The sequence below is a fragment of the Buteo buteo genome, chromosome 2 (genome assembly GCF_964188355.1).
Source record: "Buteo buteo chromosome 2, bButBut1.hap1.1, whole genome shotgun sequence".
Classification (NCBI taxonomy): Eukaryota; Metazoa; Chordata; class Aves; order Accipitriformes; family Accipitridae; genus Buteo; species Buteo buteo.
In genome coordinates, this window is record NC_134172.1 from 32,636,257 (window position 1) to 32,651,003 (window position 14,747).

Here is a 14,747-nt window from a genome sequence, read left to right on the forward strand (position 1 = left end):
TTATATAGTATAATAAGGCAAGGTCTTTACGGTAATTTAGTATCTTCTGTCAGCTCAAAGACTGTAGCTGAGGGAAACAGCACAAAAATCCTTCTTTCAATCCATATTTCTGTGTGCTTGAAATTTTAACTAGTTTTCCACTTACCTCAGTGGGCCTAAGACACTACGTTTTCTTACAAGTCTTGTTTTGTTATTAGACCACCACGGCCACAGGAATACCATTACACTGCTCCAGTAAAATATTCCTCTTCTTCATGACCAAACCACAATGATGCTTTGCAATCATCTTGTGATCAACTACCACACACAACAATTTATCTAACAATGCCACTAGTTCCAGGGTACACCACACTGTACTCTGCACTAGTGCATTTAATTCCATTTCCATTTACTGTACTCCATAACATCAAGCTTTTCCAGTATAATATTCAGATTTTTCTCCATTTTAGCAACAATTTGCAAATTTGGTTTAGTGAGTTGATTCTATCAGTATTCATCTACTTCTTCTGACATGGTTATTAGCAAAAATACTAACAAGATTATTCTCAAGACTGGACCTAGACACACTGCTTTAATCTGAATACCTTCTCTTTCAGGACCCATTGCAGTCACTCTGTTAGTTTACTAAAAAGTAATGTTGGTCATCTGAAGAAAACTGAGCCCTTCTGTGAACAGACAGTACTTCTCTGAGTAACACACCTCCAAAAGCTCAACTGGTCTTTGACCCCAAGAAGTGAGGAGTTCCTGCAAAACTAATCCTTTCACTCTCTCGACTTTTCAATTGTTCTCATGTTCTGGCTGCCTCTTCCCAGAACAGAAGAGCAGGGGCTTTTTAACACCTCTGTGCTACAAAGGAAGAATAACTAGGTCATTAGAAAAACTAGTTCATTTCGTTAGTCCTTCCCTAGCTTTTTTTTTTATTGCATTTTTATACCTGGTTTTAGGCTACTGCAGCTTCTCAGGAGTAGAGTCTTGGGTTGATGATCAGATCTTTAAGTATTTCTCTTGTAATTGCTGTGAAGTCACAATTGCTTAAAGCACATTATAAGCCTTATTCAAATCATAAAATCTGCAATTTTAAGCCTGCTACATATATATATTATTATATGGTTATAGCAACAGTACTTAATATTTTTTTCTGACATGTGTTATTGTCATTTCAGAATAATACAAACCATTATGAGATCTCACTAGTAATTAGAAATTTCTGTGACAAATATGGAATAAGCTAATTATTTGCTTTTAACTTATTTTTCATATTCCTCTTAATTAACGATAGCAAAATTATGTACTGTGAATGACAAAAATGAAATTCACCTAGTGAAAGTCTTCTAGCAGAAAAAGAGTGCACTTTGCCCTCAGCTTTAAATATTTGTCTACTATCTGACAGACGAGCCACATGCAGTATTTATTAATAAGTGACATCTCAATGGAAGCCTACAAAATAAAAGATATTGCTCCTATGCAAAACAAAAGGGAAAAAAAATCAAATTAAGATTACTTACTTGATTAAGTATATCTTGTTTCTGTAACGCATGCAAAGAAAGAAAGAACACATATATGTTAGTGCTCTGTTTTTATAACAGAACTATTTTCTGTTGAAAGGTTAGTGATGTAGTTGAACAAGTTTAAGACATTAGATAGAGTATCCCATTTTCTTGCATTAGCACATATGTCAAGAAAATGTTTCTAAGTCAGCATTCTAGTCTTGATTAGAGCATGCAAGCAATTTATTTTTAACCATGCAATGACAGATAACCAAGGGAAAAAAAAAAAGTAAATAGTGTTTGTCTTTCCTCCCTGTGTGCTTTAAAAAACATAAAAAATTACTTGTTGCTAAGAATAGTTGTTAATGGAACAACTTAATCAGAAGTGAATATAATCATAAATTCCATAAATACATTAACAACAAAAGGAGGGCTAAAGAGACTCTCCATCCTTTATTGGATGTGGGGGGAAACAATGACAAAGGATGAGGAAAAGGCCGAGGTACTGAATGCCTTCTTTGCCTCAGTTTTTAACAAGAAGACCAATTGTTCTCATGGTACCCAGCCCCCTGAGCTGGAACACAGGGATGGGGAGCACAATGAAGCCCCCATAATCCAAGCAGAAATGGTTAGTGAGCTGTTACGCCACTTAGACGCAGACAACTCTATGAGGCCAGGTGGGATCCATCCAAGGGTACTGAGGGAGCTGGTGGAATTGCTCACCAAGCCACTTTCCATCATTTACCAACAGTCCTGGCTAACCTGGAGGTTAGCAAATGTGACACCCATCTACAAGAAGAGCCAGAAGGAGGATCTGGGGAACTACAGGCCTGTCAGTCTGACCTCGGTGCTGGGGAAGGTTATGGAGCAGATCACCTTAAGTGCCATCATGCCACACATACAGGACAAGCAGGGGATCAGGCCCAGTCAGCATGGGTTTATGAAAGGCAGGTCCTGCCTGACCAACCTGATCTCCTTCTGTGGCCAGGTGACCCACTTAGTGGATGCGGGAAAGGCTGTGGATGTTGTTTACCTGCACTTCAGTAAAGCCTTTGACATCGTTGCCCACAGCATTCTCATGGAGAAACTGGCTGCTTGGATGTGCATATCCTTTGCTGGGTAAAACAGTGGCTGGATGGCCGGGCCCAAAGAGTTGTGGTGAATGGAGTTAAATCAAGCTGGCGAGCAGTCACAAGTGGTGTTCCCCAGGGCTCAGTTTTGGGGCCAGCTCTGTTTAATATCTTTATCAATGATCTGGACGAGGGGATCGAGTGCACCCTCAGTAAGTTTGCACATGACACCAAGGTGGGCAGAAGTGTTGATCTGCTTGAGCGTAGGAAGGCTCTGCAGAGGGATCTGGACAGGCTGGATCGATGGGCCGAGGTCAATTGTATGAGGTTCAACAAGGCCAAGTGCCGGGTCCTGCACTTGGGTCACAGCAACCCCATGCAGCGCTACAGGGTTGGGGAAGAAAGGCAGAAAAGGACCTGGGGGTGTTGGTTGACAGCCACCTGAATATGAGCCAGCGGTGTGCCCAGGTGGCCAAGAAAGCCAACAGCATCCTGGCCTGTATCAGAAATAGTGTGGCCAGCAGGAGCAGGGAAGTGATTGTCCCACTGTACTCAGCACTGGTGAGGCCCCACCTCGAATCCTGTGTTCAGTTTTGGGCCCTTCTCTACAAGAAAGGCACTGAGGTGCTAGTGTGTCCAAAGAAGGCCAACAAAGCTGGTGAAGGGTCTAGAGCACAAGTCTTATGAGGAGCGGCTGAGGGAACTGGGGTTGTTTAGTCTGGAGAAAAGAAGGCCGAGGGGAGACCTTATCACTCTCTACAACTACCTGAAAGGACATTGTAGCAAGGTGGGTGTCAGTCTCTTTCCCCAAGTACCAAGCCATAAGATGAGGAAATGGCCTCAAGTTGTGGCAGGGGAGGTTTAGACTGGATATTAGGAAACATTTCTTTACTGAAAGGGTTGTGAGGTATTGGAACAGGCTGCCCAGGGAAGTGGTTGAGTCACCACCCCTAGAGGTATTTAAAAGATGTGTAGATGTGGTCCTTAGGAACATGGTTTAGTTGTGGACTCGGCCGTGTTAGGTTTATGGTTGGATATGATGATCTTAAGGGTCTATTCCCACCTAAATGACTCTATGATTCTATAAAAACTAGCAAGCACTGTTGCAAAAGTCATCATTATATGTTGCTTTAGTTTCTAATAATTTTTACTCTTTTTAATAAAGGTGCCATATTAATTTTCTACTTTAATCACAAACTGCTACCACTACTTCCCAGTAAGAGGTACTACCTTAAAATTATAAATACAGTTGTATTCCCTGCAAAAATTACATTGATTGTGCCAGACTTTTGCTAAACTAGTTACCAGACTTATCTTTGATGCATCCACAGAGTTAAGTTAGAAAAATCCTAAAGCCTCCGGAAATCAGAAGGACCCTGGAGAAAGCTTCTTAGAAGTATCTGCACTACTTTCAAAAATGCAAAAATCCTATGAAGCAGGCAGATGACTGCAACCTGACTGCACACATTCTGCCAAACTCAGGGCTTCACCTCTCTGGGCAGATCAGATCATGGAATGTACCTTGTGTCATGCACTCATTGTCATAACCTTCCTGGAAATTTTTGTTTTCCTGGTCTTTCTACATATGCACATTTATTCTTTTTACCCACATCCAAACTGTGGAACTCTGGAGCACTGCTCTGCTCCACATGCAGACCCAAACTCCACCCTGAATGCCTGTCTGACTGCGACCCCCAACGCACCTTCCACTCTCATCCCTCATGCACCAATTAACCCTAAGAGCTCTAGACGGTAAGTAGGTAAGCAGGTAAACAAAAAATTATGATGCACTCCAATAGATCCCTCAAAAAGGATGACAACGCTAGGACTCCAAGCACACAATGATGTGTACTTACTGTACACTTAGATACAGTCTTTAGCTCCATCTGCTTCCCTCATTCTTGCTAGCCTATTCAGTGTTCCCCTCCAAGTGAAATGGCTGAAATTAATTAATTTAAATAAATCTCAGATGACGGAAAGAATATTTATAAATCACAGCTTTCCAGGAGGCTGATCTTAACCTACCTATGTGTCTTGCACCAGGTATATAATCTATTCTTAATTACATATTTGACACTAACTTAGAGAAGAAGGTGGACGGACAGAGGTTCAGTAGCATTTGTAGAAGTTTCAGTCATCTCCCTTATATTGAAAGCAGAGAGTAAAAGCTCCATAAATAAACTCTGATAATCAGATACATCATTTCCACTAAGCCCAAAATCCACTCACTCGACAAGATATAAGATAATGGAAAAACAAACCAGATGACTTCAGGTAAAAAGCTTTGAATACCAATAGCTTTTCTTTTGCTATTTGTGTCCCATTAAATCAGCTTGTGATAAAAAACTCCAATACAGAAGTAACGGAGTGGAATAAATTCCTGAACCCTTTAAGCAGGGAGAAGCTTGAAACAGGAAGTTCTTAAGGCTTTTTCTTAAGTACATAGATTTATCACACTGCTAAATCTGACACAGCTCTATGCCACATGTTTATTGGTAAAAAACTGGCACCACCTTTTGGCAGAATATTGACAAGACTTGAAAAATACTTGGAGTGCTTATAAGATAATGATCTTGGAAACAGAGAGCTAAAATGGAAACATGATGGTATGCTCTACAAAACACAATAACAAAAAGGAAGTGCTGTCTACAATATGTGGAAGTAAAAAGGTGCACTATGACTGATTTCAGCTGGATCAGTCAATTTTTGTTATCTCATTTACAGATAACAATGACTTAATTCATATTTGTACATCCAACTCATGGAGTCCTCATCTGACCAGACACAATCAACTTGTAAATCATTCTATAAAGAGTTTATCCACATAGCAGGTTGAATGCATGCCAGAAATAGACACACCTGTGCAAAGGTAGTTCTGTCTGACTTGGAATTTTCACTCAGCTGCAGAGGAAATTTCAGCCACTTTCCTTCCAGTTCAGCAGCCTATGGCGTTAAACTTGAGCTAATAAATCCTACTAGAGTCAAAGTAGCTTTGCTGCTAGCTGTGTTTTCCTTATGTTGCACTCCTTGAAGCCTAAGTGCTAGGCAGCAAAGTACAAAAGCTGTCAGGGTCAGCCTGTGTCCAACATTGACCCAGTAGCAGTGCATAGCTTGATCCCTGCTGAAGACACTGAAGCCACCACAGGGTGTCTGACTTGCATTCACTCCTCCCCTTCCATCGTCCTCACTGGTTTGGGTGCTTTGCTGCCCTATAACCCCTAGATGTTTTAGTACATTGGTGGGATTCTGCAAACAAGTCACTGTGAAATGAAGAACTCTGGGAAACACCATACAGAGTCAAAGACTCAGCTCAGGACCAACCGTGTTTATTAATTCCAGCTTTGTACAAATTCTGCAAACTGACCTGGCTTCAGTCAGAGAAGTTGTCCCAGGTGCCCATACTGATCACTTTTTGCCATGACTCAACCTCCACATATTCCCGAATTGGAGGAATGACTTTGTTAAGAGACCAATCTCACAACTTTAAATACTGATTTGTTTATACACCAACATTGATAACTTGATAATGTGTTACCTACATGGCAACATGTTATTTAAATATGCATAAGATGCACAATTATTTTGTACTTTAAAAGGTTACACTTCACAAAACTGAAAAAGTTGCATGATGACTGAAAATAAGTGAAGAATTTCAAGAAAAAATGTGAATAATAAATTAAAAACACTTTATCACACACACTAAGAACATAAAGAAAACTGCAGAAGTTAAAAGTTAAAAAAAAAGAGCAAGCACTGAGTTTTTAAATGAATGGTTCACACTTTTCTAAAAAAAAAAAACAACAAAAACATGTCTACATTTAACAAAAATCAATTAAGGGAGGTCCTACAGCCTATGTTACATTGGAGAATAAATTAGATGTTCACAGCATTCCCATCCTTTTATAATCTATGATTCTATTTAACTAAAATAATGGAGAATTAAGATGATCATTTACAAGATCAACTTACACTATTTTACTTAATTATGAAATATTTTCCCCAGAAACTAAAATGACCAGCACTATGCTTTGCAAAGTTCAGTGTCAAGTCAAATAATTTTTCAATACTTAAAGAGTTACAACTACCTTACTTTACAATAATTCTTGTCTTTTACATCCTGAAATGTAAGATCAAGTAGTTTTCATAATGGTTGGCAAATTTTTCTATCCTGAATTCTACATAATGCAAGCACAGTTAGAAACATTACTATTGGAAACATTACTGAAACAGGTTTTTATTTAGCTGTATTTTGAATCACACTATTAGGATGTGCTAAGCAGATACAAATTACAATTGAGGATAACAAAAGAAAACAATCTAGCTTTTTCTACAGCCAAACCAGAATATTTTGTCTAGTAGTGAATCTGCAATGACAATGCACACACACTTTTTTTTTTTCCCCAGCTGAATTCTTTGTTTTCTAACATCAGAAGAAAGTTCTCCTTTAATAATGGGGATCCCACTACCAGAAACAACACAAGAGAAACAGAATTTAAAAATAAATCTTAACTCAACATATTTTACTTTTCTTACATTTGACATTATGCTTAACATTTCCAATCTTTAAAAATAATTGGGAAGCATGTTAACCTTACCATAAGATGGGGGGGGGGTGTGTGTCTGTCTGTTTAATTCTTAGAAATGAAAATGTGTTATTCTGTAAATTATTAAGCAGGTCTGTCTAATGTGATGTTTATAAACTTTTAGGCCTTCAAAATATTCATATTTTTCCTTTTCAAATAGTTTCAAATACCCCAAACAGCTGATCTACAAATAATCTTCTATTTCAAATGCTTAGATTTCTTACAACATTTGTAAATATTTCTCCCCAACATTTCTGGCCATTGAAGAAAGAGGAAGAATTACCCCTTCAGGATTATATTTTGCTAACACACCACTGCCATGGAATTCTTCTAAGACATCCTTAATTTTCTTGGTGGAATCTGGATGAAGAATAAAGAGAGAGAAAATGAAAATACAGAAAACTGATTTACAAAATATGAACTGTAAGTAAAGAAACAACCACCAAACTGCTAAGAGCTTTTCTAAATGCACATTAGTAATTTTCTCTAGCTGTATGACAGCTGTGGGCACAAACAAAATGAGAACATACTATACCCTCTCACCAAATACTGTAAAAATCAGCAAGTAAACACAAAACACTAAGAAACAAACACTCTTTGACCCAATCCTTAACTATTGTTAAGTAGCATATTTCTGAAGGAGTTGTTTGCAAGGACTATTTCAAGCCACTTTTCTTGCCCTTGAAACCCGAGTCATCTACAGAACATGGTCACTCCCAGCAGCGCTACTCAATCTCATCTAGCACGCCTGCCAGTGAGTAGAGGAACTGTCAGAGGCGCCAGAGAATATCAAGATAAAGGGGAAACTTGAAGGAAAAAAAATATTTTTCTGCACTCACGTCACAGAAAACAAATGTTGCTATTGAAACCTTTATTTTTGGAGACCTCTAAGATATTCTAACCGCTGTCAACTAAAGTAACTTTAGGACAACTTTTGTCTAACAGAGCTGTGCAAAATCCCTGCAGTTCAGAAGCAGGGATATAGGTCTAAACTTTTCAATTTGTTTTTAATTGTCTATATGCAGATAACAAAACAGTTATTTCAGTAAGTAGCCACTACATAAAACCCTTAAACTCAGATTCACTTAGAATACATCATGCACATAACCATCTTTTCCACCTTAAAATATCTCAGCAATACAACAAAAATAATTGTAACTCAATTTTTTCTTTAAAATGCAGTACTTGAGTGCATAATGGTCAAATGTGCATAATGGCCACAACACTTAAGTAAACCGTGAACTAGTAATGAGTAGCAGATGCACTACAGAAGAAAAGAGCTAAACTTAATGGCTGCACATTTATTTCTACAACAAAATCAGGAAGGAAAGTTGAGAAGTAAAGAGTGCATCAAGAACAGCACTATCACATGAGCAATTAGTTAGACACCTAAAACTACAAATATTAGGACCTAGTCTTACTGATTTTTTAATTATATCAACAAAATATAGCATTGTAATAGTTCTTACATAGTTAAAGAAATTCAGCACCTTAAACCTGACTCTAAAAAGTACTTTTAGTAAATTACGTGACCTAGAAGGAGAAAATTTAGGAGCAAAGGACTTGAAAAATAGCTTTGTAACAGTTCTTAACAGCTATAAACAGGATACACCAGTAAAATTCAGTTTCAAGAGGTGCTGGAGGAGTTGTTTCCTCCCTACCCTCATACACAGTTTAGACTGTAATAAGAACTGCTTTTCCCAGTGTTTGTCATTTTATGACATTTTCTTCAATGAAAACACCAGACACAATATGTGGCCTCAGTAAAACAGTTTATTTTCACTAATAGGATATATTGCAATGTTAGCGTCAACTCTAAGTAACAGAGTTTAGCTGGTCTCATAGGCAATCACAGCAAATATTTAGCTGATAAGGTCATCTATAGTCTTATTGCTGTGTCATTTGAAATACAGCAAATAATTACAACTTTATGTGAAAAGGAGACAAAAAAACTATAAAAAGGAATAAATCAATATATTAAGAAATAAATTTTATTAGGAACTGTATTTAGAAGCTGATGGGTTAGATACTTACTGATCAGGACAAGTACACAAATTGATGACTGACAAAAAATTCTTTTTTACTTGGTCTATTATTTCAATAGTCATATACATGGTTGTATACAAAAATCATTGCATCTTATGATAATGAAGTCAATAACTATGAAAGCAGCAGTGTGAGATGAGCAGATGTATGACAGAGGTGACTGAACCTCATCCGAAAAAAGGATTTTACTGAACTTTGGAGGAAAGAGGTTAAATGCACATCAGATAGAAAGACAGCAAGGTCTCCTCACACACCTTTTATTATACAAATGAAATAATAAATAAAATAGAAATGGCCCACTTCCCTAGCTGTTTTAAAACACTGTCTTGAGATTTTCTCCCAGCAATGACCATGCTTCTTTCATTTCCTATTTTGCTAGGTAGTCTATTCATCTTTAAATTATTATTATGCCTATGCAACCATAATTAAAACTAAAAACCTGTTATGTTACTTATTAAAAATAATTTTTTGCTTTTAATTTTCATACTCTTCTTAGAGAATATTTTCTGTCTTGATGATACTTGACGATTTCAGCAACAATACAACTTTTCACTTTTTCCGTGCATGAGCTTATAGCAGTCACATCCAAAAAAGTATAGCTAATTCCATGCTTGAAATAACTGTCAAGAAAAAAGGGTCTGTGGATATAAATTTTGCTTTAGTTGTCCAGCAAAACTCTTCAAGAGATTTCCACATTCTAGACAGGAGCTGTATTTATTACAAGCACTATGACATACATTTCACAGCCAAGGCAAAACCACTGTTCACAATCTTTTGTTCACAGTTATTCAATCATTTTTTGAGTTCATGTGACAGTATCCAAACTAACATGAACAGAGACCTTTTAAAATGCTCAAAATGACTTATCAATATTTTGAAGTCAAACACCAACTGGCAATCTCCTGCATGCATACTCTTCAACAGTGCTGGCATTCCTCAGAAAAATTAATTGTCCTTCCTCAGCCTCTAGTAGGCAAACTAGTATTAGGAACATGTTCTATCTCTAATAAGTTGACCTAAAGGGATATGAATAATAGGATAATTTTCAAGTTTCACTCTTACTTGGGGATCACATTTAAAAAAAAAAAAAAAAAAAAGAAAAAATACAAGAGGCATTGTGTTGGCAAGGTCTATGCCAATAAAAATGAGAAACTGCAGTAAAATGTTCTCAATTCCACTTCAAAAAAAAAAAAGTCAAGTACATGCTTTCTGTCCAAAACAGAAAAAAATTTCCAGAAAATATACACAGAAGTAACTAGGAAGTTTTCCTAACTTTTTTCCTAAGTAACAAGGAAACAACAACAATGCTATGGGTTCCACTACAGTTTATTTAGTCTGATCCAAATCATCTACATACTCACTGGAAAATGGTGGTGTAAACACAAGCATCAAACCAGAATCTGTGTTCTCAGTGTTACCTACAAGTACAGATGTTCTGCATAACTTAGCAACTTACCATTTTGTCAGCAGTCTCACTAAATCCATAAGAACCACTCATGTTAACATACAAATATGGTCTTAAACTCCAATGGATTACTCTTACCTGTTTTTAAAATCAAGGACAAATTCCTTCTTTGTCTAAGTCTCTGTATTCCAAGCTCTCCTCAAGAGAGACAGTTTCTAAATATGTGTAGATATAGCACACAGTCTGTCACTGTAGTGCTTAAATCCCATCTTACCTGCAAAGCTATAGCTAACACAATATGAATTTCACGTAGCTTTAAATATAAAGTCTGTTTCATGAAACATCTCTTTTTGTTCTCACAATTTTATTATTTTTATTACCCACTAGCCCAGCGCTTTGGACATTCACTCAAAATATGGAAGACCTTCGATTCTCTCCTCTGCCTGAATGGATTTAAACTCTTATTGCTCAACCCATCTTCTGTTGCAATTTGGATAGAATGCACCAGTGTTCATTTAGCCAAGGGGGTGGAAGAAGAAAAAGGGCAACTGTGACCCAGGAATCAGAGCTTTCCTTGGATGAGGCAAGAAGTGGTTTCCCACCTCATGCTCCAGTGAGTTTGGGGCAGGACAAACAGACTAGGCATGGTGTGGAAGACTGCTAACTGAAAAGCTATTACTAGTACGTGGGAGAAAAGTACCTGGATTCCACGCAGTGCTGCAGAAGTTCTATTTTAAAATAAAGACTCCAAAACAATAGATATATAGATGAGACTTGGGCTGATGTTGTATTGTTTCAGAATAAAGGCAAAACAATTAAAATGACAACTCTAGAAATACGAAACCTGCATATGTAACAGTAAAAGTGTCAAAGTGTCTGATTTTTCCTTACCTGTCTTTCAGTCCTAACAAAGATACTTTTTATAACTGAAGACAAATTTACATACTAAGTTCAAAACCATTTGATTCAGCCCACATTAAAAATTATGATTCATTTTTAAAAATGACTCAACTTTAGATGAGGAAGATTGAGCACTCAGTTGAGACTGGAACATGGTGTACCACTTCTCCCATAATCAGAAAACAGAAACCAAGGAAAGCTTGCCCAGATCACACACTTTGTCTACATTGCCATGGTTTAACCCCAGCCAGCAACTAAGCACCACACAGCTGCTCACTCCCTCCCTCCCACCCAGTGGGATGGGGGAGAGAATTGGGGAAAAATGTAAAACTCATGGGTTGAGATAAGAACAGTTTAATACAACAGAAAGGAAGAAAATAATAATGATAACAATTACAATAATAAAATGACAATAATAATAATAAAATAATTAGAATATACAAAACAAGTGATGCACAATGCAACTGCTCACCACTCGCCGACCGATGCCCAGTTAGTTCCCGAGTGGCAATCCCTACCAGCCCTACTCCTCCCCGGTTTATATACTAGACATGACATCACATGGTATGGAATATCCCTTTGGCCAGCTACCCTGGCTGTGTCCCCTTCCAACTTCTTATGCCCCTCCAGCCTTCTTGTTGGCTGGGCATGAGAACCTGAAAAATCCTTGACTTTGCATAAGCACTACTTAGCAACAACTGAAAACATCAGTGTGTTACCAACATTCTTCTCATACTGAACCCAAAACATAGCACTATACCAGCTACTAGGAAGAAAGTTAGCTCTATCCCAGCAAAAACCAGGACACCTCCCCATCCTCCCAAAAAATCCTTGAAAAAGATTTTTTCCTTAAAAAAAAAAAAAAGAAGAGACAGACTTATAACATAAACCAGCATAAATCACATGCTATATACACAAAAGTGCTTTACAGTTTAAAGGGAAATAAGCACTAGAAAATGATGACTGTATTATGAGTAATTCCCTTATATGTTTTTCAGTTTGAACTGAAATTCATAGTAACTTGGATACTTCCTGGACCGTGACTAATTTTAACACCTACAATAAAAAGTAGAGTAATAACCACTTTCTACCTCTATTTCCCTTTTGTAAACTTTATACAATATGAAAAATATCACAGGCATCTGAAGTCCTACCATGGTCAAAAGTTCAGAATTTTATATATAGAAGTTCCAGAGAGATTTTCTATACATCTTATTGTGATTGAGAAAAAAAAAGTTGCAACCTTCAACACATGATTTTCTGCATGCCAACAAAGCCTAGCTCAAACTCGAAAGCCCTGCTTGATAGATAAGCCTATGAGAAGCATGGGGAAAAACCCAGCACTCAGTTGACATCGCAATTTTTGTATGGGTTCTTATTCTTCTATGGACTTTTCTTTCTTTTGTGGATGCAATCATACAAAAATGCATGTGTATATATATAAATTTATACACATAGCTTTTTTCCTTTTGCATACTTTATTCAGAGAACTGGATAATGCTTTTGCTCAAGCTATAGCTATGCTTAATCCAAAGCTTTACTGGTCTAGAAATACTAGCATGTTAAAAAGGCTAAGCCTGCCAACAAATCTGTCTGCAGCACCAAAGGGTAAAAACTGTTCCCCTTCCAAAAAAATAGATTGTTCCAGTATAAAAATCGTTTACCTAGCATGACTCAGTCTTGCAGCATGTCTGTGTTGGTAAGAGATGCCTGATGGCTGACACTGAACCAGCAGAAGGCAGTAGTGTACATGTCCTATGCTTTCCATACATACAGCTGCAGGCTCACTGGCAAAGCATCATGCCTCGGTTTTGGTTTGTGACTTGAAAGTGGTCTTTTGGTGCAAATTTCACAAAAGAAACAGACATTTAAAACCTTAAGTGGGGTAAACACTCAATTTGATTTTCTTGTAATTAGAATTTAAAACCTACTGCGGTCTTGAAAAGAGTGGCCAGGCTGGGAAGGCAATCATTGTCCAATGGTCTAAGGGAGAGCTCCCATCACTAGTTGCTACCAATGGTTTGGGTAACACTCCTTAAACTGGAGAATTTGAGTGACTACACCCTCCAGCAAATCACATTCCCACTGAATTCTGTGACAAACAATTAGGAAAAAGCTTCTTAGAAACGCAGGCAGAACTGGATGATGCTGCCTAAATGAATACGGTGGCAACTGACTTCTGCAACGGGGAATGGAGGAGGTGGAAGAAGAGGCAGGTTGAGGGAGGTGGGAACAGCGGCTCCTGCTGCAAGGACAACGTCTTCCTCCTGACACCCGATGCAGGAGCTGCCTCTTCACCTATCCTCCCTGCCGGGCCCCAGCATCGCAAGGAGGAAGATTGATCCATTTTACCTATTGCTATGTTAGGGAGAAAATCAAGGACTTTTGTGGGAAAAAAAGCAGCATCGACTGCATGTGCCAGCACATGTTTAGTCCACATTAATAAAAAATGTCCACCAAATCCCACTTCCCTACAGCAGATGTTCAAATGAAAGTATATGGCAAACAACAGGGATCTGGGGAGGCTTAATTTTTGTCTGCTAGTGGGATAAGCTTTGAAAGAAGGAAGTAAGTAAAGGACAAAGGAAGAAATAAGTAAAGGACCAAAACATACTCCAGGACTTGAGAGGAACTGCAGGCAATTCCTGTGTGTACTTAAAAACATTCTGAGAAGAACTAATCCTCTTTTACGTTTTAAAATGACTACAGCAAACTTACTCAGCTTCTTTTGGACTCCTTTGTCTCCCAACGTTCAGAAAATTAAGGCTGAAACAGTTTGAAAGATCCTCAGAGCGCATCTCTGAGAGGAAGGTTCAGGGTGTCAGGGCACTGCAAGGGCTGGGGGCTCCCTGGGGCCAGGATCCCACAGCTCCCCCGGGGCAGCAGGGCAGGGCCTGGCAGCCAGGACCTGTCACATCACCACAGCCGGGAGCAGGGCAGCCCGGGGGGCAGCACCTCCCTGGGGGATGGGGCAAGCCCGAGGCTGTCAGCCCACGGGTGGGCACGACTGCGGGGAGCCAGAGACCAGCCCTGCTGTGGTGCTGGCAGGGCAGCGCTGGCCAGCCCCGGGGGGGTGGCATGGGGTCCTAGGCCATAGGCAGGGGCTGAGAGCCCCGGGGGAAGCTTGGGCAGGGACAGTCAGGCCTGGCGGTACCCTCAGGGTCCGGAGGCAGCATTCCCTCATCCTAAGTTCATGAGGTGAGGAAACCATGATATTGCAAGTCATTCTAATACTTGGCTTCAAAATGCAGTATTT

The 14,747-nt window shown here is 38.7% G+C and overlaps 1 protein-coding gene across 1 annotated transcript in view; it reads right to left on the minus strand.

The window, feature by feature from the left end:
* Positions 1 to 14,747, minus strand: part of DGKB (diacylglycerol kinase beta) — a 367,812-nt gene that overhangs the window by 287,803 nt on the left and 65,262 nt on the right. The window contains exon 3 of the mRNA XM_075050079.1: positions 7,424 to 7,500. Within this exon, the coding sequence (XP_074906180.1) occupies positions 7,424 to 7,500 (77 nt within the window). The remainder of the gene's footprint in view (positions 1 to 7,423; positions 7,501 to 14,747) is intronic.